The sequence below is a fragment of the Pseudopipra pipra genome, chromosome Z (genome assembly GCF_036250125.1).
Source record: "Pseudopipra pipra isolate bDixPip1 chromosome Z, bDixPip1.hap1, whole genome shotgun sequence".
NCBI lineage: Eukaryota > Metazoa > Chordata > Aves > Passeriformes > Pipridae > Pseudopipra > Pseudopipra pipra.
The window spans coordinates 674226-701762 of NC_087581.1; the positions used below are offsets into that span (position 1 = coordinate 674226).

The following is a 27537-nucleotide window of genomic DNA, read 5'->3' on the forward strand; positions in this document are numbered from 1 at the left end:
TTGCGTCAGCCGCGCCCCGCCCGGCCCCTTCCAGCGCCGGGGAATCCCGCCCTCCCCCTGGTGCTCATCACAACGCCGGCGCTGCGCTTTGGGGTGTTTATTTCGCGTTGCACTTTTGAAATGTACATTCCATTCGACGGGAGCTGCAGGGCGTGATTTGTGCTGTAAAACCGTTTCCATAATCGACCTCAGGCCGGGAGGGGAAAGGAGCTGAAAGTGAAACACTCGAACATCTCAACTCGAGGAAAGAACGTGCAAATGTAAAGAGACTCATAAAAACACTGTAAGAGCAAGTGAAGTGTGTTCCAATGGGAGTGACTGATTCCCGGTTATCCATCACTGTATCCAGAACTGAAATGATCAGGCTGTGCCAGCTCCGGGGGCAGCTTTCGGACACCAGATCTGTCCTAATTCCCAATCCAGTCTGACACTGGCTGAAGTTTATGAGCAGGCACACCCTCAGCTCAGCCGTGCCAGCTCCCCTGGTGTCCAGGGTCCTCTGCCAGGGCTCAGCACCCCCCGTGCCGTGGTGTCCGGGCAGTTCATGAAGCGGAGCATGCAAAGGAAATATGAAATGTAGCTGCAGTTTTATACCCCCACAGTATTAAAAAGTGGAAAGTCTGCAATTCCAGGCCTCGCTAAAAACTGACCCTGCTGGGTTTCCATTCCCAGCACAGTCACACAGAGCAGTCACACAAGCATCAGTAGCTCCACGGAGAACTCTTGGCCTTTTTGTGTTCCCAGGAGTCCAAGCCCAGAAAGTTCTGTGATAAGACATAAACCCCCTCCTGTCCTTATGCCCTTTGGTTAAAAAGATCCTGAGTTTGTTTGAACAGTTCTGTGCAATCACCGGGACGACCGGGACAAGGATCTCCATCCTGCAGTGCCTCAGCTCGTCTCCCGGGCGTCCCCGGTGCCCGTGCCCAGCGCTGTGCCCAGCACGGCATCCAGCGGGGCCCTCCTCTTGCGGATGCTGCGGCCCGAGGCGATGAGGTCGGCGTAGCCGCGCTGGTGCGAGAAGGCGTAGGCGGAGCGGCGGGCGGAGAGCCCGCGGCGGAACGCGCTGGGCCGGCGCCGCCACTGCTGCTCCTCCAGCTGGTACTTCCGACGGTTCCGCTGGATCTGCGCGGGCACCGGGGCCGGGGGTTAGGGCAGCACCACCCCTGCGCCGTGTGCCAGCTCAGGGCACGGCAGAAGCGGCCACAACCCGTCCCCCTGGCGCTGCAGCCCAGCCCAAATTAAACCCAAACTGGGCATCTCAGAACCCTCGCGGGGTCTCTGTGGTGTCACCAGGTCTCAGCCAAGCACGCCCCTGGCCAGCCCCAAGGCCACCCTTTCTGCCCACAAGACCCCAGCTCCAGGCTTGTGTCACCTCCCTGAGGGCACCATCACTTCTTTGTCTGGTTTGGGTTGAAAGGGACCTTCAAGCCCATCCTCTCCACTCCCCTGCCACGGGCAGGGCCACCTTCTACCAGCCCAGGTCCCAACACCAACTCCTGTGAGTAAATACCTGCCAAATTCACCAAACCAACGCAGGCTGCACTCACTTTGTCGCTCTCCGAAGGCCAGATTGTCATGGCTAAGAAACGCTGGGCCACTACAGGGAGCAGGCAGATGGCAATGGATAAAATCATGGTGAGCCAGAGGTACGGCTGGCGCAGAGCGTTCGGAGCAGTTCCTGGCAGTAACAGAACAATTAGTGTGTGACAGAGCTGCCTGAGACAGGACCGAGAAGCACAAACCACGAGGACTGACCTGTGAACTGAAAGCCAGAAGGGAAGAGGACGTGGATTCCAGCACTGTGGAAGTCAAATGTGATCCCAAAGTAAAGTGCAATGCTCCCAAATACTGAGAAAGCGTTAACAAAAGTCCAGTAAGATGTATCCAGGCCAATCTGAAAGCAAACAGAAGCGCCCAGTGAGTTTATTAATTCCAAATATTGCCAACTGCTTTTTGCATATTGTTACGTTTTTAGTAGAGAAATTCAGAACCGTGAGCAGAAAGTGTTCTCAGAGCACCAGAGTCCAGGAAGCCACCTTTACTTGCCTGAAAATTGACGACAAAGATCAGGGAAGATGCTGCTGTGACAGCAAAGGACTGATAATCTGCAGGGGCTTCTCCATCCTGTCCCATAGATTTCATGTAGGCTCCGTACGGGATGAAGAAGATGATGAGTGAAGTTACAGCTCCGTGGAGCAAACTTAAAAAGAACTTCTTGTAGTTGAAAAGTAAATCCCTCTGGCCCAAAATATACAGCCTGGGGAAGCGAAGGCTCAGCTTGTCGCTCACGTCCTTAATAAAGGGGGGAAAGGAAAGGAAAGCTGTTGCAAGGTGTTGTTCTCAGAGTGAGCTTTGGGCTCGTCTGTGGCAGTACCTGGTCGAGCAGGCCGACGAGCAGGACCGGGAGGCTGGAGTAGAGCACGTTGTACAGGGTGATGAACCAGTCCTCGTAGGCTGTCTGCAAAAGAGGGGGTGATTTCTTTGTATCCCACCCTTCCCCTGCAGTTCCTGAGAAAACCCTCATGTGCTCTCCCGTGGCTTTGAGCTCCCTGGCTTGGTGTTCAGCCCAAAGGCAGCAGCACCTCGGCTCAAGGCTCTGCTGAAACTTTAGCCTGTGTAAAGCTGCCCCACACTTTCCAAACCTTCCTCCCTGTACAACCACGGTCCTGACTTTAGGGCTCTGGAATCCCTGCCTGTAACCAACTCTCTCAGTACTCATCACCCACCCTCCTGCAGAAATCCCTGGTGACAGCCTGAGGTTCCCACCACGTCCCACGTGAAGCCTTTGCTGTCCTGCACCAACAAAGGACCTGCTTGCTGCGACCCCAGCCCAGCAGACCTTCCTACCTGGGCAGAGAAGCCGTTGAAGAACGAGTACCAGATGTGGACGAGCGTGAAAGCGAAGTTCTTGTAGAAGAAGTATCTCAGGAACTTGCACATCCTGATGTACGACCACCGCCCGTGGACCAGCAGCAGGCGCTGCAGGTAGCGGAACTGCCCGAAGGAGTAGTCGCTGGACATGACGGCCTGCATCCCCTCCTGGCCACTGATCCCAACTCCAATGTGGGCAGCTGGGGCAAGGACACAAACACCACACGCCGGGTTGGACATGATTGTCACCTGGGTTCTCTCTCAGTCCTCGTTCTGTCACAGCAGACGTGGGAAATCTGACCGAGGGGGAACCAAACGACGAAACAGAGCAAGCAAAGCCCTGAGCAAACTGGCCAGGCAGTTTAGGGACATAAACCCCATCCCAGAGGTTCCCTTCTCAGTGGGATCTCTTGGGAAGTGGCTCAAAGAGCAGCAGCTGCAATCCAGGGTGGTGAATGCCCCCAGGCAAGGGGCACCCAGGCTATTGCTTTGCTTTTTATATTATATCCCTGTAACCCACAACATGAGAACAGAGGGAATTCAGGTCCCTTCTGAGGGAATGTGTAAAAAAAGAAAAAAAAAAAAGGAAAAACCACTAACCATTTCCTAAAGGGCTTCCTCAGAAAGGGAAACAGGCACAGAAGCTAAAAGCCCTGTGGCAGTGGCACAGATGGAAGAGTCTTCGGAGCAGAGAGGGACAGCGGAGAGAGCGCAGGAGCAGGGCAGAGGAGATGTGTCCTAGCCAGAGAGCGCTGCAGCTGCCTTACTTTTGATCATGTTCACGTCGTTGGCGCCGTCCCCGATGGCCAGGGTGACGGCCTTCTTGTACTTCTGCACCAGCTCCACCACCATGGCCTTCTGCTTGGGCGTCACGCGGCAGCAGATCACCGCCCTGCACTCGCACGCCAGGTCCACAAAGTTCTGCTGCTGCTGCTCCTTGTAGGCCTCAGCCCTCCTCCTCTTCTCAGCTTGCTTTTCCTTCTCTTCTGCTGTGCGGGGGAACTTCAGCTTCAGCTTCTTCTTCTTCTTTTTCTTCTCCAGCAGGATTTCGTTCTGTGCAACAGAAACGTGTCGCGTTCCCTTCTGCGCCCTTTCCAGTCCCACTCCAGGTGCTGCCCCACGACACACCTGAGGTCACCACGCTCCCAGCACACATTTCTGGCACTTTAATGCACTGCTGGTGCAGACAAAGGAACAGAGTCCCAAAATCCCAACCAGCCTTTGCACGTACCAGCCAGGAGCCAGTGATGATCAGAGCCCGATCTTTGCTGCCCTGGAAGAAGGGCTCGTTCATCCTGAGAGAGGAGTGTGGGCTGGAGCCAGCCCTGTTCCTTTGGTTTTCCAGCCTAGTTTGAAGGAGAGCACTGGAAAGAGAGGGGGAGGCTATTACAGGAGAACCAAGGACAAACTTCAAGCTTGGTCAGTCCCAGACTGAAAACCCTGGGAAGGAAATCCTCTTGCCTGATACTTGCCTGGTATCTTCTCCGTAGCAGATGGCTGTCTCCTCTGTCAAGAGTTCACAAGAGAACCCAATATTTTCAGCAGTTTCTACAAGAAGAAATGGAGAGGAAAGTATTCACTGAAAGTTCTGTCTGTTGGGAGCACTTCAGTAATTTCTGATTTATCCCTTTCAATGCCACAGTGTGGATGAACAGGAAAACATCCTCCTGTTTTTAGCTCTTTGGCTGTAAGCAAACCCACCTTTTTTGTCACCAGTGAGCACCCAGATTTTGATGTCTGCTTTGGAGAGTCTGGAGATAGTTTCTGGGACTCCATCCTGCAGTTTGTCTTCAATAGCTGTTGCACCAAGCAGCTGGAGGGGATTTGGAATACAGGGGTTTAGTAGCATAAAAAAATCTGTTTCTTTTAATACAAGAATAGATGTACACTAAAAATGTCCAGCTTCTTACAATCAAGTCTTTTTCTATCTCCTCATACACTTTGTCCAGAGCTTCATCTCGGTTACTTGTGGCTAAACTGGCCTCCACGAACTTTTTATTCCACACATCAAATTCCTCCTGACTTATGTCTCTGTAGCACAGGCAGAGTGTCCTGAGAGTTTCATTTGCAAAGACCTGAAAAATGATAAAACCCACGCATGTGCACAAAAGAAAACTCTTCATTTGCAGTCCAAATGTAAGAGTTAAGACCATGGGATTTAGAAAGCTTGATAAAACAAGTCTGATTTGCAGAAGCAATGGCAGGTCTGCTATTAGCTTAGGAAAAGGAAATTAATGACATTACTGTCAGAAAGACACAATTGTTGATTTAAAAAGGGCATATAAAATATAAACATACATCCAGTGCCTCTTCTGTGGCCTCTCTCTTTGGATTGCTGGGGTGCAGCCGCTCGTAAATCACCGTGTCAGCCCCTTTGCAGTAGAGCCTGATGTTCCCCCTGGCCTCTCTGACTGCCAGGAAAACAGGAGAGGTGGCACCAAACGTCAGGATTGGATTTTTCAGCCTACTGCTAAGTGCCAAAGCTACAAGATCAGGCTTCAGTGTGTCACAGGGCTGTCACCCGGCTGTTAATTCTTGCCTCCCAGCTCCCTCTTCCCCCAGGACACACGAGCGACCCTTCCCGCGGAGCTCACCGATGACGGACATCCTCTTCCTGTCGCTGTTGAAGTCCAGGATGGCCAGGACCTCGTAGGTCCTGTGGGCGCCCATCTCGCTGAGGGTGATGGTGTTCTGGGTGCGGGACAGGAACACGTAGCCCAGGTTCCTGGCGGCCGTCACCAGGGCCCCCTCGTCCGGCGAGGCTGCCTGGTAGTTGAGCTGACCTGCAGCGTTGGAGGGGGGAGGAGAGAAAGCCAGGATACACCTGAGGACACGCCTGGACACCGCTGCAGCCCCAACAGGGACCAGGGGCCCCTTTTTATTGGATGTGCTTCCATCGGGATCAGTCCTGAACCCGCCTGCCTGCAGGCACCAAAAACTGCTCTGCCTCAATATCTTGATTTCTCAGTGCAGCCATTTAAGCTCCAAAAGACCAACCCTTGGCCACAGACACCAGTACAAGGAGTGGACACAGCCCCAAGAGCAAGAAAGGACAGGATGCTCTGTCCTTTCTACTCCTTGCTCACAAAGGTGGGAGTAAAGCAACATTCCTCTCCCATGTTTTCATTGACTCTTCCAACCTGATGTTTCCCATCCATGAATTCAATAGCTGGTCACCTCCACATTTGGGTTTGTTTCATTTAAAAGGGCATGATAACACTCCTCCTCCTTTATGGGATCAGCACTGCCTTTGGGCCTCTCCCCTGTGCAATCCCTGCGTTTGAATTATTGTTTCCTCCTGCAGGAGGAAAAAAAAAAACCAACAAAAAGCCCACACTCACCATCAGAAGTGTCAGCCATGACCGTGTGACAAATGGCGAGCAGAAAAAAGAACTTGTGGATCTCTGGCTCCTTCCCAGACTTTATTTGCTCAATCAGGTAGTGATCATAGAAGAGGAACTTCCCGTCCGCGTGCACATTCCAGCTGAAATCCACTTGCTGCTTGGAAAACGGGGCAGGAGAGGCCGGGTTACCCCAGGTGCCGTTGCTTTGTGCCCACCTGCACCTCTCCACGCCGTGCCAAGGCTCTGTGCCCGTGCCACAGTTCCACAGACCTACCTCGGGGTGGCTCTGCAGCTGCCCCGCTCGGTCCCGGCTGTCTCCTGCAAGGCAAGCACCCGCCGTCAGAGGGACCACAGCAAAGCTTTTACAGCCCAGCACGAAGTCAAACAGATCTCAGTTGTGTCCTGCACTAGGAATGGAAGGAACAGGGAGAGGGGAAGCTGCTGCTCGTGCTAAATTTCCTTGTTTGTTTCTAGGTTTTGTCCCCAAAACATTTTAGCGAAAGTAAATAGTTTTGTAAATTTTCTGCTGGCAAGTTTCCACTCGAGTCCCTCAGTTTCCACTTTCTAAATGGGAAAACAGTGGGAAAACCCCACTGTAATTCAACTGTACTGGAGCTTTACTCAGTGCCAGGGCCAACTGTGGAAGTTCAGTTGGAACTCAGACACCTGATTTCCCTCGAGCGTTAAAATCCCTCCCCCCCTGCAGAGGCTTTGCCCAAATCACCGTATCTTTGGCCGTTTATGCAGCACTTTTTAAAGGTCATGATGTTCTGTGTGAGGGTTCCGGTCTTGTCCGAGAAGATGTACTGGATCTGCCCCAGCTGCTCGTTGAGCGTGGTGGTCCTGGCCTTGGCCGCCGTGTCCTTCTCGGCGTAGTACATCTGCAGGTCCCAGTTGATGAAGTAGCTCTGGCCAAAGCGAATCACTTCCACGCTGCAGGAGAGAGAGGGAATTTTGGAATGTTCTCCCTGCCGGCTGCGGCTCAGCCCCCGAAATCACGGCGCCTCCCCGGCACCCCCCTACCTGACGTAGAGGGAGATGGGCACCATGGTGTTGAGGACGATGATGTAGCCCCAGAAGTTGAGGAAGCCCCGGTAGGGAGGGCTGAAGTCCTCAGCGTCGTACAGGTACCAGGAGCAGTTGCCAACCTGCTGCTCCCAGTAGGTGTGGCCGATGGCCAGCCCGGCCGACAGCAGGATGAGGACCACGATGATCTGCGGGGGGCACACGGGCCTGTCACACTTCTCTCTCTGCTCACCTTAAATCCCAAATCCCCCTCAAAACATGACAGGAGAACAGGAGTAAACCTTTCCCACAAAGGCACCTTCCTGCATTTCCTCCTGCTCCGCCCCAGCTCGACGGGGCGAAACAATCGGAGACATTCTTATTACACACCTAGCTTTGCATTCACTGCTCACTTAAAAACCCTGGGAATTTGAAACAAAAAGCCTTACAGTATAAACCATGTAGTTCATAAGGGAGTCAATCTTGGTCCTTTTAAATCTCGTCTTTCCGCTGTTTTTCATAATTTTTGTGTCAGCACCTAAAAATGAAGAGTGAAAAATTCCAACAGGGGAAAGATATAACAAAGAAACAAGTGCCAGGATGGCTGTTTTACCACACCAGGACATGAAATGCAGTTGATGTCTAGAGGGAAATATGACACACCTGCAAACACCACCATTCCATGGCAGAAATCCGTGTTCCTGATCTTACACCCACGCAACAAAATCTTGTCAGCATCCAGGGAGTAACTGGAGTTCCTCCAGAATAACGTTCCTGTAAACTTGTCCAGTCGGTTATTGGGCTCTTCACACTCAACCAGACCTACAGAATGTGGAGGGGAATGTGTTTAATTTACAGGAACCACAGAAGGAGCTTTACTTTACTTGCACTGAGCTGTGAGCTGCTTTTAATGGTGTCAAAATAGAACTGTACCCACCATCAAAGTCTGCCAGCGCGCTCTCCTCCTGAAGCTGCCTGTGCGTCACCTCCAGGGCCATTTTGAACTTTAAATTAGTCTCACTGAGAAGAAAGGATAAAAAGGCAATTTTATTTAAAACACGGATACAGGAGAGACGTTTGAACAACATTAAATGCCATGGGTGCCACCACTCCTCTGGACAACCTTTTCCAGAGGTAAAAAATCAGTCCAGGTCCTTCCTACGTCACATTCTCCAACACTTCTGACATCTCTGTGGCACTCCAGTGGACCCTCACTGATTTATAATGACCCTTGAATTGTGGGAATCGACAGTTCCCACAGTTCCCCACTTAACAAGCAGAATCTGACATGCACCCCCTTTGCTCTTTGAGCAGTCCTCCCAAATTAACTCCAAGCCATCCTTACCCATCCAGTTCAGCTGTCTCCACGTAGCACAGACTGTTTGGTTCCGAGCTGGACAGCAGTAAAATATCAGCCTAGAAAACAAATCAAATCAAAATAAATGCAGGTCCAGGTTCCCACAGAACTCTGTAGAAACATAAACCCAAAGCATCTGGAGCACTTACAGGAATGAAAGTATTTTTCTTCAGACGAATGACGTCGCCAACTTGAATATCTTTCCATTTTGTGGTTTTGAACCTAATATCAAGATAGTTTAATGATTACTACTCTTTAATCTAGAGCACTGTGCACTCCATAAATCTTGCAATACTGAGCTTTCCTTAAGAGGAGAACAGGACCTCTTGGGATAGAGTAGGTTTGGTTTTTGGAAACAGGTCTGTAACTTAGAAGTCCTAACCTACTTCTTCTCTTCCCCCTCCACCTAGATATGAATTCCTGTCCTTCTCTCCAGAGTCTCTCAGCACAGGTTTAGTGCCACGGGATTAATGTTAAATTATTCCTTTGGCCAGTTCTCTTCCAGTTTCAATTAGGTTTTGTGCCAAAGCTCAGCAACAAGGCAAACAAGGAACATTCCCACCTTCCATCCTTGATGACATCACATGTCCTGTTGTTGACCTCGTTGTCCATCCTGTGCCGGGCCTGAAACCAGAGCAGAGGATGTGTCACAACAGGGCAAAGGAGCTGCACTGGGGGGGGTTTGCTCTTCACAGGGCTCTTACAATGTCATCCACCAGGTCTTTGACTGCGGTGATTCCCAGCACGAAGAGCAGGGGCACCAGCGTCGTGTACCATGCCAGGGTGCTTATCTGGGGGATCGACTGCAAAACAGCAAGGGAAGCAGTTCAGCTCAGCACAAGCTCAACTCGGAGGCATTTCCTACTGATCCAACAGGAGCAGGAGAAAAACCAACCCAGCAGAGGGAATTTTTTAAGCCAGGCTGTGAGAATGAACAAAACTCTCCAGAAGTTTGGCTGTGCTGCTCGACTTCAGCACCAGCTCCTCTTTAAAAATCACAGTCCCTCATATGTTGGGTTGGTGCTTCTGATTCCCGAGTTGAACTCCAGACACATCTTTTCCCCGTGAAATTCCTGAGCTCTGCAGCCAGCCCGTCCTGTTTCTGTTGGGATGGGGCTGGGTAACAGTTCAGGCAGTGCCCTGAACTGTGTCACAAATACCACTGAGCCCAAATTCCCTTCACAGGGAGTATCCTCTGCCTGTCTTACCTGCAAAATGAGAAGAACAAGGAAATAGAAGTTGGCTGCTCTCTTGAACTGTTCAAACAGATTCAGAGGTAGAAAAGTGATGGGGTTGTACTTGTACGTCTTGATTGCATTGTCCTGTGGGAGAAACCCAAATGTCAGTCACGCTGCAGGTTCTTCTTCCATCACAATTTTTAAGCAGAGCAACCAGGTGATATTTTGGGCTGAGGGCACCTGGCTGAGGGCACCTGGATGCCTCGATTTTCCATTCACAACCCCCAACCCAGTCATCCTCCCCTCCTCTGCTGGAAACCCTAAGGAAGTTCGAAGGGTGGCTTCTCCACCGCTCCCCAGCCATCCCGAAGGTCCCGCGGGGACAAAGGAAGCATTCGCCTGGCACTTAGCACCTCGTCGAGGCGAGACAACTCACCGCATATTTGCTTTTCTTGAAGCACAGGAAGATTGTTCTCTTAAAGGCGGGCTGCTCGTAGAAGCGCCGATCGTTTGCTTTCACTTGCCAGCTGCAGTCTGGAAGCGACAGAACGGGTCAAAACTCGTCACAAACACAATTCTGTCCCTTTTAGGCTTTCTCTCAAATCCATCTTCTAAAGGCACCTTCGACTGGAGCAAGGCTGGTACCTGCTTTTTAGTACGGAGGCTAAAAAAAGCTTTTCAAGGCGGTTTTCCAGGCTATTTGTCTTTATTAACAATTCAAATGTCACCGGGGGTGGGAAGAAGTGTTGCTTAACAATTTAAAAGGTCTGTGAGAAAGGGAAAGCCTTCAGAGCAACATTTATCCACGCTAAATTCCCTCCCCTCTTTTCCTTTGCTTCTGTGACACCCGAGAAGCCACTAAACGCTCCAAACAGCTTCCTGTCTTTCCAGAAACGAAGAGGTCGGGTCGCTTTTGAAAGCAATAATTTGATATATCCACGCCGTGCCATGGGGTCCATTTACACCCACAAAAAAGGGACAAATCCGCAGCGCTCATTTTATTCCCTCAGCCACGAGTTTTGTCCGATCCCATGAAAACTCAGGAATAGGAATTGCACTGGGGAAGTGATTTTCCATGCCTGCGACTGACACAGGGTTTGGAAACGCAGCTTCCCTGACTCATCCCACGAGCATCTCCCCCTTCCCTCAACCCACGGCTGCTCTTCCTGGTTTCATGGGATTCTCCTCCCCGTGAAACCGCCGGCGGCAGAGGCGTGGGAGCACAAAGCCTTTTGTTTTCCTCCCACCCTCCAGCGAGTCCGGACTGACACACCTGGATCTTTCCCCTTCTTTTTCAGGGCTTGTAACCAACGTGAAAGCCACAAGCTCGTAACGAGCCCCGAAGATAAAAGAGAAAAATTTACCTTGGAGGACCAGGTCTGGGGTTAAAAGTTTATAAGAGCATGAATTGAGAAAGTAATTAAATTTGGTGAAAATGGCAAAATCGTCAACAAGTCTACATAAACATTTCTTCACCACATGCTGAAAACATTGCAGTGTTGATAAAACTGATAGAAAACCGGCAAATTGGGTGCTGAAATAAAACCTGCAGGAAGGAAGCTCCATAAAATTAATCACTTTAAACTCTGACACTAATCCCTAATATTTGGGCAGCTGCATTGGTCAGTCATCATCTTTAAAGAATGTCATCCTACAAATCCCCCAAACGAAACGTGTTATAAAATGAAAACACATCAGAGAGGGTTATAAAACGAGAGGGGAGTTGCCACCCAGACAGGAAGGAATCTGTATTAATTAAACAGGCCTCGGTTAAATTAAAAGGACTCCCACTGCAGCCCTGCAAAAGGGGGATTTAAAGGAGCTGCAGCTCTTCCTCGGGCAGAGGCTTGAAGGGATGCCAGAAAGGTTCCTCCCACTGATGTTCCTACCCTGGCTGCACCTGATGGTTCCTTTGAACTCCTCCTACTCACCTTTTACCTTTCAGGAATCTCAGGAGGCTGCAAAAGGAGCGGTGAGGGATCAATCTGCTCTGTGCAAGCCTTGGAGAGCAGAAATCCGGGGAAACCACTGACTGGACCCAGCAAACAGCTTATGCTGGTGCCAGTTCCCAGAGGATTGGGAAGACAAGCATCTGGAGCTCTGCTCGAGCAGTTCCCAGAGCACAGGCCATGCACATCCAGTGCCTTAATTAAGAGGAGGTCACCACGTAGCTAATTAGCTTTACGCAAGGACCGCTGGCCCAGAACTGTTGCTGCAGCTTGGAACAGTTTCCTTCTGACTTTGTCAAACTGACCTGCCATCAACTCCTCCTCCACACTCAGCTAAGCTCTTCCAAATCCCACCCGAGCACAGGATGGTTTCTCCCCAGCCCCTGGTACCTTTCTTGCCGGGCTCCCGGCTCTCCTCGGCGTGGCTTTGGCTCCGTCCCGGCTCAGCCCCGGGCCGAGGCTCCAGCTCGTCCTCCGTCTCGTCGTCGCTGTAGGGCACCACCTCATCGTTGGGCTGGGAGTCCTCGTCCAGGGTGGTCTCCGAGTCCCTTTCTGAGATCATCCTGCTAATGCCCTGCCAGCATTTTGGAAACCACAGCTCTCCTTGGTGCCAGTCACCAGCCCCACGTCTGAAACCAGTTTCCCCAGCAGAGCAGAGGGCACGGGCTGGGTTCTCCAGCACAGAGCACACTCAGAGGGCAGTTATTGTCCCTTCATTACCATCCTGCTCCGTGTAATTACACGTGGCACCTGCCAGCCCAAGGAACACCGTGTGCTCCAGAGGCAGCACACTTCCAGTGGGATGGAGGAACTGGGCACCCACAGACACCTGTGGGTGGAGGAACTGGTGGGATGGAGGAACTGGGCAGCCCACAGACACCTGTGGGTGGAGGAACTGGTGGGATGGAGGAACTGGGCACCCACAGACACCTGTGGGTGGAGGAACTGGTGGGATGGAGGAGCTGGGCAGCCCACAGACACCTGTGGGTGGAGGAACTGGTGGGATGGAGGAACTGGGCAGCCACAGACACCTGTGGGTGGAGGAACTGGTGGGATGGAGGAACTGGGCAGCCCACAGACACCTGTGGGTGGAGGAACTGGTGGGATGGAGGAACTGGGCACCCACAGACACCTGTGGGTGGAGGAACTGGTGGGATGGAGGAACTGGGCAGCCCACAGACACCCGTCTCCCCGTGCCCATTGCATCATCCCCTGTGGAGCCACGGGAGCTGGAGCCCTGCTGGGACACAGGGGGACACACCAAACCCCACCTCAGCTCCTGCTCCTGCACAGCTGAACTGGGTCCCCTCCTTCATATCTCCCATGAGAGAGAGATAAATATTCATGAGCACTGACTGTGCTGCTCCAGGGCCGAGGTGCTGGCGGGGAGCCCGGGCAGGCCACGCTCCCGAGCCTGCCAGTTCCCAAAACACCCCAAACCCAGCAGGAACTAGCACAGCTTCTGCCAGGACCCAGCCAAGCTGTTGGAGGCTGCTCTGGGATGGGCTTAGCCAGGAATATGACAGCTGGTCACCACCACGGGGGTGGAACCTGTCAGGTCTGTGAGGAGATCATTTGTTTCCCTAAACAGCCTCGGAGTTAGGGAATACACCTCAAGCCCCAGCTCAGGCCCTGTGAACACCTCCCTGTGGTATTTTGGTTTATTTCTCCTTTTTTTGGCTGCTGTTGTTCTTCCTGCCCTGCTAACACCTCCCGTGGGGGGAAAGCAGCTGGAGCTCCTCACACACACAAAATGCCACCAGATCCTTGACTGGCTCTCGCTCTGCAACAAACAAAACAAGCTCCTGGCACAGGGAGATTCAGCCCTCAGCCTCTTAATCGTTCCCGATTAACTGCTTAATGATTAATGAGCTAATTAATCATGCAAAGGGTTCGATGAGATGTCAGAACCACGCTGCTTTTGTTTTGTGGCTAAATGGAAATTCCTACAACCACCAGCAGCAGCCTGTGGTGCTGACTGGGAGCAGACTGGGAATGGACACCAGGAGTGGACACCCAGTTAAATTAACTGCAGCCACTTTTCCTCCTCGGAGAACTAAACCATCAACTGGCAAATCTTGTTAACAGAGATCTCCTTAAGTGCTGCCCTGCAGGAATCACCTGCAGGAGGCCAAGGAATCCCCCGGGGCTGGCTGGGAGCTGGGAGGGAGCCCAGAGGTGCTGCTGCAGGGCCCAGGGCAGAGCAGCCCTCCAGTGACAAATTGGTTCAGAGTTAAGTTTCTTGTCACCTCGTGTGGAAGAAAAGAGCAGGCTGGGCTGGCAGGGCCGTGTCAGGAGTTCAGGGAAGGTGGAGAACAATCAGGGTGTGAAAGGGGAGACAGTGGAGGTGCCAATTAATCCTGAGGCAGCAGGGAGGAGAGGAGAGAGCACATCCCCCAGCACCTGGCTGCAGGAAGCAGGGCAGAAACCAAGGGGGAACAAAGGTGGCAAGAGGAGAGGCAGCCACGACTGATTTTTGATGGGGTCACACTGTGGAAACAGCTTATGGAGGGCCTGGGCTGGAACGACCCAGCTCTTAGTCACTGCTTGATCAAATGCTCAGAGAACACTTTAAAAAGCTGGTTCTTGGCTGCCTGGTCCTCGCTTTCTAGTTCCTGACTTGAAACAGGGGCTTTCACCCCGTTTCAGGGAGGTCACAAAGCAGAAACCTTTACACTGACTTCAGTCTGGAGGAAGCTGGCAGGGAGCAACCCCCAGCTCTGGCTCCCAGCTTGGAAAATCCAGCTGATCCAAGGGCAGTATTGAGATATGGGAGGGTGAAGGAGATGAAAGTAGCATTAAACACAAATTTAACTACACCTGCCCCAGTTTACATAGCAAAAGGACAAATTCCACAGTGCTTTGGTCACCGGGGTTTTGTGTCTGCTCCTGCCTCAGGGCAAGTACCAGCTAATTGGGAATAACTTAAACCTTGTGAAAAAGGCACTTACTGCCTTTGTTTGAAGGCAGTAAACAACAACCAAACCCAGTCTGACTCTAATAGTCCCTGCACATGACACTGTTTGGAGAAAGTGGGATCACAGGGACTGTAACTTTAATGCTGCAAATCAGATCGGCCCTAAAAGTGAACAGATCCCTCTAGAACGAGGGACATGCATAGCAAAAGGATTAAAGTGCTACTGAAGCTGTTATTTCTATTTATTATGGATGTAAAGAACTGCAAAGTGAGGCAGAGAGACCCTTCTGAGCTGCTCCAGCTACAGCAAGATGTTCCACTGCTTTAACCAGGTGTTAGAAAAAGCAAAGCCTGATCCTCAGACAGATCAGATTTAGTTCTTTACTGGGTAAACCAACACCAGCTCACAGGAGGGCTGAGCACCAGCTCCCAAAACTGCACCAGAAAACCACATCTGACATCAGCCCCTGGGGTGGAGGTTCCCCAAGGACCTCCTGGCAGATGCACAGTTACTCCAATGACATTTTCCCCTAAGGGACAGCAGTAATTATTCTGCCATCTCCAGCTGGGCCAAGAACTGTAAATCAACTCCTCTGGGTCCACCCAGCTCCTGACTCTAAACACCCTCCCTGCACTGTGACCCTGGAGAAAATTCCCACCCAGAACCTGCCAACACGTGCCTGGGGTGACTCAGAATTCCCCCTAAAAGGTTCAAACTCAACTGATCCCAGCCTGGCTGCAGATAAAATGCAGATAAGTGAAGCTGTGCTATGCATGAAAATGAGTATGAAGGACACTCCAACATAATTAATTGATCCCTATGAGCCAACACGAGGGAGAGATTAACTAGACACCCAAAATCCTACAGAAAATCATCCCAACAAAGAGAAACCCACAACCCACAGGCCCAGCTGCCTGAGGCCACACCAGGATGGTTGAAGATGGGCCATTGCAGAAACAAAATCATCATTTTACCCATTATCTGCTCTAGGATTTCTCATTAACAGAGTCCCATCATTTAAAGTCCAAGGCAAGGCTGGCTATCTTTGCAGAAGATAAGACAGCTGGTAACCTTTGCTCAAGCTGCAGGTTGGTCCCAGGGCACTCTGAAGGGGTTTCCACCTGCCTTTTAGAGGGTGTTACGTTGCTCTCAAGGTTCACATTATACAACAGCCTGTCTTGGGGTTACTAAAGGAATAGGAATTACTTTGGGGCACACTCAAACAGCGTTGTTTGGAACGTTATAAATAGAGTTCTTCTCCTGGATATCGCCCTCCCCATCAAAACCAGCTGGGAAAAATAGAGGTTACTTCCTGCTCCCGAGGTTGGAGATGACAGGAAAACACCTTTTCTGGCAGCACCTACAATGGACACTGAAGGTGTTTTCCTAAACTGACCTTCATCCAGTGGGGTGTGGGACTGAAGCAGAGGCTGCATCACAGGTGCTGACCCCGCCTGCCTCCGGAGAGTCCCGTGTCCCGCTTCACATCAGGCTCCATCTGCAACAAAACAAGGCAGAAAAGGGTTTCTTGGCTGATTTCCACCTCGTGTGCACTCAGTAACAAAAACATTCCTCAGGCAAACCGTGGCATTCATTTGCCTTGAGAAGTTTCTTCAGAAAAAGGGAGGTTTCTGGTTAGCTCTCCAAACCCTTCCATGCTGCTCCTCTTGGGCACAAAGTCCCTTTGATTTATTTCCTGTTTTGTCCACATTGCTCATCCTTCCCCCCCTTTTTTCCATGCTTTAGTTCTGCATCCCCCTGTGCAGAGTTTTGTAACCCAGAGCATCCACCAACTCGCTCAGATTGCCCAGCTCCACTACCCAATTTAAAGCATATTTCTAATTTACACAGGAACACGTGAGGAGAACCCACGGGATGTGACAGAGGAACGAAAAGCAGAGGTGTCACAGAGCACAGCACCCTCGGTCCCTAATGAGCACCGCGTTCTTCACCCCGACAAGCACCGGGACGCAGAGAGGGTAAGTGATTTGCCCCGGGCCATTGGGGAAGTCACCGGCAGAGCCGGGGTTGGGTTTCACAAGCTCCCGGCCAACATCCTGCCTTGGGTTACGGCCGCACAAAGCATCTCATTTACCAGGGGCGGGGAAGAACAGCACGGCCCCGTCACACCGATCAACCCCTCCCCAGGGTCAAGTGCTGGCAGAGGAGATTCCTCTGCCCTCAAACCACCACCACTGCGACTGCAGAGCGGGGAAATACCTTGGGGCTCGTTTAAAAATAGCTTTGGTGCCAAGAGAGCGAGTGGCTTTTGGAATTCCCCATCCCAAACTGCAAGGCAAAGGAACAGAGTTAAGCAGAATTAAGTGAGAACAGTTTAGAAGTTGCTGGAAATAGTCTCTGTGAGACCTACGAGTTAACACAGGGACAAACCCAGGCCTGGCACAGGTACAAAAGCACCCACGCTCTAACACGAACACCAGTGGGGAAACCACAAAATGACCAAATGCCACTCGATCCTGAACCAGACAGAAAGCTGGAAGCAAGCACAGACACTTACCGGGAGTTAAACCCAGGGACTCCAGCAGCAGCAGCAGCCACAGTGGGGGTGGCAGCTCATCCCAAATCCCACCCCCAGCACCGTCCACCCCCGGGAGCGGGGGTGGAACCCCCCGCGCTGTCGCTCGTCCCGGCAGCGCTCCCTGCCAGGGCTCCCTGGGCACTTCGGCCTCTTGGGTTTCAAGCGGCTCCCGGTGACACCCGAGCCGCGCCGAAATGCTCCATTAGCTGCTCCATTTAGCACGGCTCCGGCCCCGCTCCCAGGAAGGGATGCCATTTATGCTATAGCATAAATATGCTATTTACCGGCAGGTAACAGGACCAGGACACCGATTTTCTCGGAGCTCAAAATGTGCTTTCCAAGCCAAGCACTGATCTCACAAGTGACTTTTTCGGGATTTTCTGCTGCAGAATTATACTGTTCCTTAATGCAGACACCTATTGCCGCTCTGAGGGCTGTATAAACATTGACTGATGTCATCACCCCGCAGCCCTGAAGGCTGTTTTCATCATTTATAGACACGGGGGGGGGAGGAAAAGCGGGGAGCAGGAGCCCGAGGCCACGACAGCGAGTCAGTGCCCGGCGGGGCTCGGGAGACAGGGCACGGGCTGCCGACAGCTCCGAACGCCCGCTGCCAGCAGGTGATGTCCTGGGAAGGGTGGGGAAGGTTTGGGAAGGTTTGGGAAGGGAAGGGAAGGGAAGGTTTGGGAAGGGAAGGTTTGGGAAGGGAAGGGAAGGTTTGGGAAGGGAAGGGAAGGTTTGGGAAGGGAAGGTTTGGGAAGGGAAGGTTTGGGAAGGGAAGGGAAGGGAAGGGAAGGGAAGGGAAGGGAAGGGAAGGGAAGGGAAGGGAAGGGAAGGGAAGGGAAGGGAAGGGAAGGGAAGGGAAGGGAAGGGAAGGGAAGGGAAGGGAAGGGAAGGGAAGGGAAGGGAAGGGAAGGGAAGGGAAGGGAAGGGAAGGGAAGGGAAGGGAAGGGAGAGGAAGGGAAAGCGTTCCGGGTGCGGCGGGGCGGGACGGGACCCAGCCCTGCCCCGACCCCCGGCCCCTCGGCGGGACCCCCCGGCCCGGCCCCACCTGTGCCCGCGGTGCCCGCTCCTCTCCCGGCGCCTCCCTCCGTGCCCGGCAGCCGCCGCCAGACCGGCCCGACGGGTTCCCCCGGATCGCCGGGCGGGGAGCAGGGGAGGGGCCGGGACGCGGGTCCAGCCCCGGCCGATCCCGCAGCCTCCTCCCCGCAGGGGCGGCGAGACCCTCCGGAGCTCCCGGGCACTGCCCCTGCCCGCGGGAAGGAGCTCTGGGGGAGGTGGGACCTCCCTCCGGCGGTGGTTTATCCCTCTTTACCTGCTGGAAGGGGTCCAGGAGTTTTTTATTTTGGCCTTTCGAAGGGTCCGAGCGGACTCCCGGTTCCCAAAGCCTTTTGAGGAGGGGCTGGAGGGGGATCGCAAACACCAAGACCGATAGTTTTGCTCGTTAATTAACAGATGAAGTGGTTTTGTTTAGGGGTAGCAGTGATGCGGTTCTGCCACATGGGCTTTTGTTCACCGTGCAGACATGGTTAGGGAGCTGATGAAACAGAAAAAATGGGAAATATTCCCTGTCTCTCAAAGTGATGATGGGCTGCTGCTCTGTGCTAAAAGTGATCTTTGTTTTGGAGAGATCACCTGGTTTATTTTGCCAGCAGCAACAATGCTCAATTTTCCTGGGCCAGGAAAGTCTCCTTCCAACAGGTTTGTTTTTCCCAGACCTGAAATGTGGTGCTGGGTTCCCGAGCTGTGTCTTTCAGCACTTTCCTCTTTTACTGCCTGCCTCAAATTCCTCTCACTGGAATAAAACCAGAGTTAGTGAAAAATCAGGAACATTTTGGCTTAACAAAGCAGCAGAGGTTACTTGTGCCTCTGACAATTCCATTTCTGTCCAGGACATTAATTTCTGCCCAGGGTTTTCACTGAAAACAGTTTAGTTCTCTGTATCTGGAACCAGAAGTAATCTAGATGGTAATTTTGAAAATTATTAATGTGAGGAAAGGGCAGATGCTACAACCTGTGTAGTTTGCAGGCAGAAAATAAATGGTGACAATGCTAAAAGAATTACGTGTTCCTACGTTAAAATGTGGTTTTCTTCTCCTCTTTTTGCTTCCTCCCCCCTTTAAATGAAAAGCTTTCAGACAAAATTGATAGATTAGAAGTCTTCCCAGGCTGAGGTGTCAAAGAGGCTGAGTCTGCGTCTTTCGGAGGCTTCGGTTTCCCAAAGTCAATATTTAGAGTGAAGGAACCAACAGATCAATAAACTCTGCAGATCCCGTTGTCGCTCCTGGCTGCTGCCGACAGATGGGGAAGCATCACCGCGGAATTCCCGGCCTGAGCTCCGGGGAACTAAAAAGCGAGTGACCTGATTTCTGTGCCCGTTCCCGTTGTGTTTCCTTCCTGAATTTCCTTTCTCTCCCTTTCCCCCCAGAAGAGAGGAGCTGATTTAGTCCTGAGTGCTCAAGCACCTCATTCCCTCCCAGGTTCCCATTTGGAATTCCAGCTGGAAGGTGAGTTTTGCCCACAGGACCCTTTTGAGCACTGAAATATTCCCAGAGCACACTTAGGATGTCACCCTTTTTTTTGGTGTGGTGGGTTTTTTTTCCAGTGGGTTTATTTTGTCTTTGTTTCTCCCTGTGAGTCTGTGTCCCACAAATCAAAATTCAGGTTTTTCTGCTGTCACTCCTCCTTGCTGCACTCTGTCTCCTGTGATTTGGGATGAGCCTTTCCCTAAGGGAGCCTTATTCCTGCTCAGCTTTCCCCCAGTGCATCCCATTGTTCAGCTCCTGGGATATTCTTGATTTTATGACTTGCATTGTTGGCTGCACAAAACTGGGCCCATTTGGGGCAATTTGCTGCTTTTATACTTTCTGAGGGAAGGGAATGTAATGCCTTGACTGAGGCAGGAATAAAACCCTGCTATTATTTTCTGTGGCTCCATCTCCTGCTCCCCTGGGGGCACTTCTGTGCTCAGGAGTTACTATGACATTACTCAGAGCCCTTTGTGTGGGGTTTATTTTGGGGTGTTATTCCAGGTTGTGCACACTGGCCTGATAAAAACATGGAAAAACCAGTCTGCCAGGCAATCCCAGCCATAATTCCCTGAAAATTCACAGTACCAGGGGAACCCCCCAGGAGAAAGGAAGGTATTCCAGGAGAAGGCAAGGCATTATGATGTCACTCACAATTCAAGGCACTGTGCAGGGATTAAATCACCTCTGAAGCATCCCCCTGCTCCACCAGGGACATGTGAAAAGTGAGTCAGTTGGTTTGGTTTGGAGGGAAGTGGCTGCTTTTAGCCACCTCTCATTTGCTGTGACATGTGCCTGAGTGGGCCTGTACAGCCATAGCTGTGTGTATATGTATTTATTTTATATATATGGATTATTTTAGAGGCTTTACAATGAAGGGGCCACATGCAGCCTTCCTGAAACCCTTGTCACAGCATCCTTCTTCTTTTCCTGGCTTGCAGCTTCCCTGGTTCTTTTGCAGGCTGTCTCTGCACAGGGAAAAGAGATTATTTTGGTATTTGCCCTCTTGCTGGGCACCAAGAAAGGTGCTTTCTGAATTAAAATGCTGTTCCCTACAGACATGGCTGGAGGCCTGAAGCTAAGGGGAAGTTATTCCAGAGAAATCACACGGTGGAGCTGTGGGAAAGATGGATTTGAGACAGAAATGAGGGGAGGGAGAGGTTGTTCTGGCCAACCAGGATCCCTGTGGGTCCCTTCCAGCTCAGGATGTTTGATGCTTCTATTCCAGACTTAAAATTAACATGCAGAGAAGCAGGAGCTGAGTAGAAATTCATCCCCTCATCCTACTTTAAGCCCCCATCACTGCTTGAAATGGCTGATGGGTGATATTAGGTGGTGATGGCATTCATTGGATTAAACTCCCAAAGTGAGGTTTTAAGGCAAGAGAAAACACCACAGGTTTCAATAATCTGGTGTTGGCTGGTTTTGTTTGCCAGAGTGAGTGTCTGAACTCCCTGTGTGCTTGAGGAAGGAAAAATGAGTGTAATTCACAGCCTGGGTGGATGGAACTGCTTCCTCTTCGGGGCCTGAATTTGCCCTGGGAGCATGAACCGTACAAATTCCTCCTCTTTCAGGTAAGACTGGTGCAAAAATGTAAAAACTGAAACGATTTGGAAAATATTTCATCCCCCCAAATGTATTTTGGGCACGTTTGGAACCCGTGTCACCAGCAGAGCTCCCATCTGTGCCTCAGGACCTGTGAGCATTACTGACCCCACTGGGTGCACACTGCCTTTGTGTGACAGAGGGTGAGGGTGGGTCACCTGCAGAGGTTTTTATGTGAATTAGAAGGATCTGGGATACCCTCTGGAGCCTTGTTCCATGCCTCAGTGTTTGACTCACGGCTCTAATCTGGTCTCATCTTCCTGCCTTTATGTACCTCTCACCCGCCTACGGCTCGGATTCATTTCCCTCCCACTCACCCTTGTGCTCACTACACTCCTCCCAGCTCTCCTCCAGCTAATCCCTTCCTCTCAATTAATTCCCTCGGCTCTGTTTTGTTTGTTCCCTCTCCTTCTTGCCTCCTCTCTGCTGCTCAGGGGATGCTGGGGGGGGCTTGCTGAGCCCCTCCACAGCCCGGCTCTGAGTGCTCCCAGGACTGCTTTGGAACATGGATTTTCTTAGCTGGCATTCCTGATCCTCTGCCAGAACTCTCTCGTGCTGTTAATCCTGTGATTAATTATTGGGTGGTTCTGAATCTGTGTTTTGAAGAGGGACCCTCCTCCTCCCAGAGCATCCCCAGCCTGTGGGGAAGTGTTGGGCAGCTAGGAAATATTCCAGCTCTGTTTTGCACATCGTTGCTTCTCTGATATTTCTCCCAGTCCCCTCTGCCTGCAAGTGAACTGTTTATAAGGCTAATTCCCTCCCCTCCAGCTGCCTGCTTCACCTCCCTGCTGCAGAGAGCCTGTGGAAAGGCTGACAGGTTGTTTAACACTCTCCAGTATTCCTGCTGCAGCATCCATTGCTCCAGCACTCCTGGGGGCTCAGGCTCCTCGGGAAGCTCTTAATAACCTGTGCTGTCACAGCTGGCTCTGCTTGAAGCCACGGGCACTTTTAAAAGCAACACAAACTCGACTGGTTATCCCTCTGTTCAGTTTTGTCTGGATTCACACCCCCGAAACGAAGGCACAGAAATGATAAAGCTGCTTTTGAGAGAGGGAGATCCAACCTCTCCCTTTTGCACTGGGAAAAAGATGAGAGGCCTGAAATGTCTTGCCAAACCCCCTTGAAGTAGTTTGCCTGCTATTAATTGGATGTTTTTCACACCCCCAGGGGTCTGAAGGTCACGTTTTGGGGGTCGCTGCTGCTCCTCCTTCAGGCACAAGCAGGTGGGGCTGTGACTTTGACCTGCCTGGAGTTCTGAGAGAAGCAAACACCCCAGGTCGTCTGAATTGGAGGTAAACATTAAAAGCAGAGCCAGCCCTAAGAATGTATCCCCTGACATCACTGCAAGGAGGGCTGGGTTATCAAATTATCTCTCCTGGCTTCAGCTTCCCTGAGTTTCCCCCTCAGTCTCCACATTTCTCCCAGAAGTGCCCCTGTGCTCTGCATTCCTGAGTGGATGGGAGTGGATGGGAATGGCCTTTTTGGGACTGGACAGTCTGACCTCTCTGCCTATTATCCCTGCTGTTTTGTGGGGTCCCTGTGCATGCTGATAATCCCATAATCCCAGCTGGGCACGAGGAGCAAGGTGGAAGATGTTAGCAAGCGTGACAGGCTGGGGATGATGAGAAAAAGCTGCCCTTGTGCTTCCAAAACCTCCCAGGAGGAAGAGGAGGGCTTGTCCTAACTTGGACAGAGCTCCCCAATGGAGAAGCCATTCCATGCCCTGCAGACACGGGAGGAGAGATGATTGTCAGCTGCAACCCAGGTTGTGAAACCCCGACTGCAGGAGAAATCCCCACCCTGAAAGGAGAGATATGCATGCCTGCCTCGGAATTCCACGGGGTGGGGTGGCTGTGCTGATTGCTGCTGGGGGCAGGAGGGACAGAGGGTTTAGAAAGGTCGAGCTGCCCACCTTGAATGTCCCCTTTAAGGTCTGCAGAGAGGGATTTTAGTTGAGGAGAACGAGCAGCAGAGGCAGCGACCTGGAAACTTCCACCTCAATTTGGGTGTTCCTAAATTCCAGCCCTAAATTCCTGTGTTCCTCTTCCCACAGGCAGGGCTCCAGAGCTCGAGCTGAGCCCTCTCTTCCTTCCTGCCTCCTTCCCAGAAGCGTTGGCTCGGGATTTTCGCCGTGGCTGTGCCAGCCCAAACCGTTCCTGCGGGATCCTGGCCACGGAATCGTGCCCTCAGCAGGCACATTTCAGAGAGTGTCTCACCATGGCCATTTGTTGGGGTGGCAGGGGGCCAGCAGCTTGGGCTAAGAAAGGCCAGATTTAGTGCTGCAAGTCCCCAAATCTGCAGCCAAAAGGCCCTTTCAGAGGAAGGGGCAGGGCTGTGGGGGCAGCGTGGGGTCTGTCAGGGCTCTGATTGCCAGAGAGCCCCCCTGTGATGGGCTGGGAGGGGGGAAAAGAGGATGAAGGCACTGCTTAGAACCCCAAATGCTGAAGTGGATTGGTGGGAAGGTAACTCTGAAGGCCCCACAAGGTCAGGAAAGCCGGTGTGCTTTGGAGGAACTGGGTGTGCTGCAGGGAAGGGACTGAAGGAGGGGTTAGAGGTCAGGAAAAGCCCAAATCTCTGGGCAGATGAACAGCTGGTAATTATCCCCCATCCACCATAATCCAAGAACCAGGAGAAGTGGAATTAAACAGTTAAAATGATAAAGAGACCAACAGAAGGAGGTCATTTTTCACACCACAAGATACCCTGAATGGCCACTGCACCAGTCTTTTGGGATTCTTTCCCTCCCTCGAGGGGTGAGCAGTCCAGGGGGGCATCAGACAGAGCTGTGAGTGCCTCAGGTGGAACAGGAGGGGCAGCATTGCTGGGGAGATGCCCCAGAGATTAGAGGCTCTGGGCCTGTGTGACTCAGCCCTGTTCCCAGGGAAGGTGTGCAGAGCTCCTGCGTGGGAGTCCAGCCCCAGATCCCAGCTCCAGCTCACCCACGGCTGAGTGTCACACTCCAGGAAGGTTTCAGGTCTCTTTTTATTTCCCCCTTCCCTCTGTTGTGCTGCTCTGTCCACCTGGGATTCCCAGCAGCACACTCTGAGATCCAAGGGAAAGCAGCAGCCTGCAGAACAAACCTCGTGGTGTTTGGGTTGCTCAGGAGGTAGAACACTCTCAGCTTTATTGCTGAGCAGGAAGAAAAGCCTCTGAGGGGCCAGGGGAGACCCTGCCCTCCCAGGAGTTCCCGGATTGTCCAAAAACCGGGCACTGGCTACATCAAAGGCCTTCCAGAACAATTAGCAGCCCCTTTTCAAAGCACCACACCTCGGAGATCAGGTCCTGCAATTCTATTATCGCCCTTTAAATAGCTCAGAAATGTCGGGTTTTCCCTTTCCTGTAAACTGCCCCTTGCTGACAGAAACACAGGAATTATCCCGACTTGCCCAGGGCTCATTTTTCTTGCCTTGCTCGTGCCTGCAGTGTTATATTGTGAGAACACAGAGCACAACAGCAGCCTGATAAAATATTAACGCTCCCGAGGAAATTTTTCCAGAAGGAAAGAGAAAAAATCTCTCTGCAGTGAGAAAAAGCTTTTTTTTTTTTTTTTTTTTTTCCCAGCCAAAGATTGTTAAGTAACAGCATTAAATATTGAAGGATGCTGAGGTGTGTCAGCACACAGCCTCCTCTCAGCCCTGTCAGAGGCAGATTTATTTCCTCCTCTGTGGAAATCCTGAAATCCTGTTTGGAACCAGGGAGGGAAAAGCCAATCAGATCCAATCCCTACCTTGTTACGATTTTTTAAGCTCTGATACAGCGTGAACAGATAATTTTAAATGTCCCTTTGCAGTCACTAAAGGGCAACGATCACTTAAAAGGCACAGGAATTATGAAGCTCCACGTGCAGCTTGTCCGGGTGATTTTTAACTCCTGAGTGCCCGGGGATTGTTGCACTCTCATTTCACGTTCAGAATAAATAAATAATAAATAGAGGAGCAAAAAGCAAGTCATTCTGGGCAGGCTCTGGCAGCAGTTTGCTCTCCTAATGCTGTTTGGTGAGCCAGAGGCATCCAGCTCATTTCCTAAAGAGCATTTTCTGCTTAGCTCGGGGCTCTCTTAATCTGGTCAAGCCAATTCTCTGCAATCCAAAGCATCTGTATTTGGGGAGATCACGGTTTATTTGGATTGGCTTTGTGTCTGCTGGCAGTGGATGATTAAAAGTACAAGGGATTTACAGTGTAAAGGCTCTCTATTGGCATGTTCCAGTGACCTTCTGAGCAGCGTCTCCCAATATTTGGGTACAGTTAAGTCCACCAGGAAAACAAAGAACAGCCAGAAATATTGGGAAGAGCCGAGTTTTTGCCCTGCAGAGTGGCTGCAAGGAGTGGGAAGAGCTGAGCTTTTGCAGTGGCTCCCCTGTTTTATTGGTGATTTCTGAGGGTTCCTTGTCAAACACGGAAACGTTTTTGTATCAGGTGTTTCTTTCCATCCTACACAGGGGGATGGAGCTGGAGCTTCCATGGAGAACTGCCAGCCATAATATCATATTGAATCTGGTTTTTTCTCAGAAAAATGGTTAATAATTCATGGGGCTTTGTGTTCCATGAAGAGGCCAGTTATAAATCATCTGAGCCGCACCTGGAGACTTCTGCCATCAGCAGTCTCACATGAATTACATCTCTCCAGGGCCATCCATTACTGTAAACACAATTCCAAAGGGGAATTATGCATGTAACATCCACGGGCAAACCAACAAGGAACCTGCAGCCTGGATTTGGTGCCGAAGCTTTGCAGTCCAGCCCAGTTGTTCGTGGCAGAGATTTTCTGCTCTGGCACCACAGATCCTTCCACTCTGCCCAGGTGCAGGGGTATTTTCCCCTGGGGAGCACCTGTTGGTGGGAGAGGAAAACATGGAAAACAGGAGCAGTGTGACTGTGCCAGGAGCAGATTGAGGTGCCACAGGCTGCACCACGTGGCATTTACAGCCAGGAGGGACTCGGGGAGTACAAAGGCTGCTGATGCCTCCCCAGGCTGGACTTTACCAGCTCTGGGGCACTGCTGTCTGGGCAGAGGTCACGTCCTTCCTGCCCCAGAAGGGCTCTGGGAAGGCTGGAGAAATGCTGCCTGGTCCCTGGGCTGCTGTGGGGCCTCTCCAGAACAAGGGATCTCCTTTAGAACATCCCGGTCCCCATCCCGGGGCACACTCAGGACACATCCCGGTCCCACATCCCGGTCCCCATCCCGGGGCACACTCAGGACACATCCTGGGGCACATCCCGGTCCCACATCCCAGTCCCACATCCCAGTCCCCATCCCTGTCCCACATCCCGGTGCCCATCCTGGTGCCCATCCCGGGGCACATCCTGGTCCCGCATCCCAGTCCCACATCCCAGTCCCCATCCCTGTCCCACATCCTGGTCCCCATCCCGGTCCCACATCCTGGTCCCCATCCCTGTCCCACATCCCGGTCCCGCATCCCTGTCCCACATCCTGGTCCCCATCCCTGTCCCACATCCTGGTCCCCATCCCGGTCCCCATCCCAGTCCCACATCCCTGTCCCACATCCCGGTGCCCATCCTGGTGCCCATCCCTGTCCCACATCCCGGTCCCACATCCCAGTCCCACATCCCGGTCCCCCATCCCGGTCCCACATCCCGGTCCCACATCCCAGTCCCCATCCCTGTCCCACATCCTGGTCCCCATCCCGGTCCCACATCCTGGTCCCCATCCCTGTCCCACATCCCGGTCCCGCATCCCTGTCCCACATCCTGGTCCCCATCCCTGTCCCACATCCTGGTCCCCATCCCGGTCCCCATCCCGGTCCCATATCCTGGTCCCACATCCCGGGACCCATCCCGGTCCCACATCCCGGTCCCCATCCCGGTCCCACATCCCGGTCCCACATTCCGGTCCCACATCCCGGTCCCACATCCCGGGGCACACTCAGGACACATCCCGGTCCCACATCCCGGTCCCACATCCCGGTCCCCATCCCGGTCCCCATCCCGGTCCCACATCCCGGTCCCCATCCCGATCCCCCATCCCGGTCCCATATCCCGGTCCCCATCCCGGTCCCACATCCCGGTCCCCATCCCGGTCCCACATCCCTGTCCCACATCCTGATCCCCATCCCGGTCCCACATCCCGGGACCCATCCCGGTCCCACATCCCGGTCCCACATCCCGGTCCCACATCCCGGTCCCGCCCCGGCGGTGCCGCTCCCGCCCGCTGGGGGGCGCCCCGCTGCCCCCGCGCGCGCGCGCCCGCTCCTCGCGCCCCCCTCCCCGCGCGCGCCCCCCCCTC

At 52.4% G+C, this 27537-nt stretch overlaps 1 protein-coding gene and 1 long non-coding RNA gene across 2 annotated transcripts; one reads left to right on the forward strand and one right to left on the reverse strand.

Annotated features, from left to right (window-relative positions):
• Nucleotides 1-67: 67 nt before the first annotated feature.
• Nucleotides 68-16278, reverse strand: LOC135406565 (phospholipid-transporting ATPase IC-like). The gene is made up of 28 exons (XM_064640885.1): nt 16019-16278; nt 12095-12278; nt 10192-10289; nt 9786-9899; nt 9282-9380; nt 9140-9201; nt 8727-8799; nt 8566-8636; nt 8158-8240; nt 7884-8042; nt 7670-7758; nt 7239-7429; nt 6940-7148; nt 6490-6533; nt 6213-6369; nt 5466-5654; nt 5170-5282; nt 4782-4946; nt 4573-4684; nt 4344-4419; nt 4103-4235; nt 3639-3924; nt 2848-3071; nt 2375-2458; nt 2047-2292; nt 1756-1894; nt 1548-1678; nt 68-1122 (listed from the first exon to the last, which is right to left on the reverse strand). The coding sequence occupies exons 1-28, from the start codon at nt 16022-16024 to the stop codon at nt 889-891; spliced, it is 3771 nt and encodes a 1256-aa protein (XP_064496955.1). The 5' UTR covers nt 16025-16278; the 3' UTR covers nt 68-888.
• A 260-nt stretch (nt 16279-16538) lies between these two features.
• Nucleotides 16539-23232, forward strand: LOC135406566 (uncharacterized). The gene is made up of 4 exons (XR_010426340.1): nt 16539-16601; nt 19590-19668; nt 21126-21263; nt 22462-23232. It is a non-coding gene; the product is annotated as an uncharacterized LOC135406566 (long non-coding RNA).
• The last annotated feature ends 4305 nt before the right edge of the window (nt 23233-27537 follow it).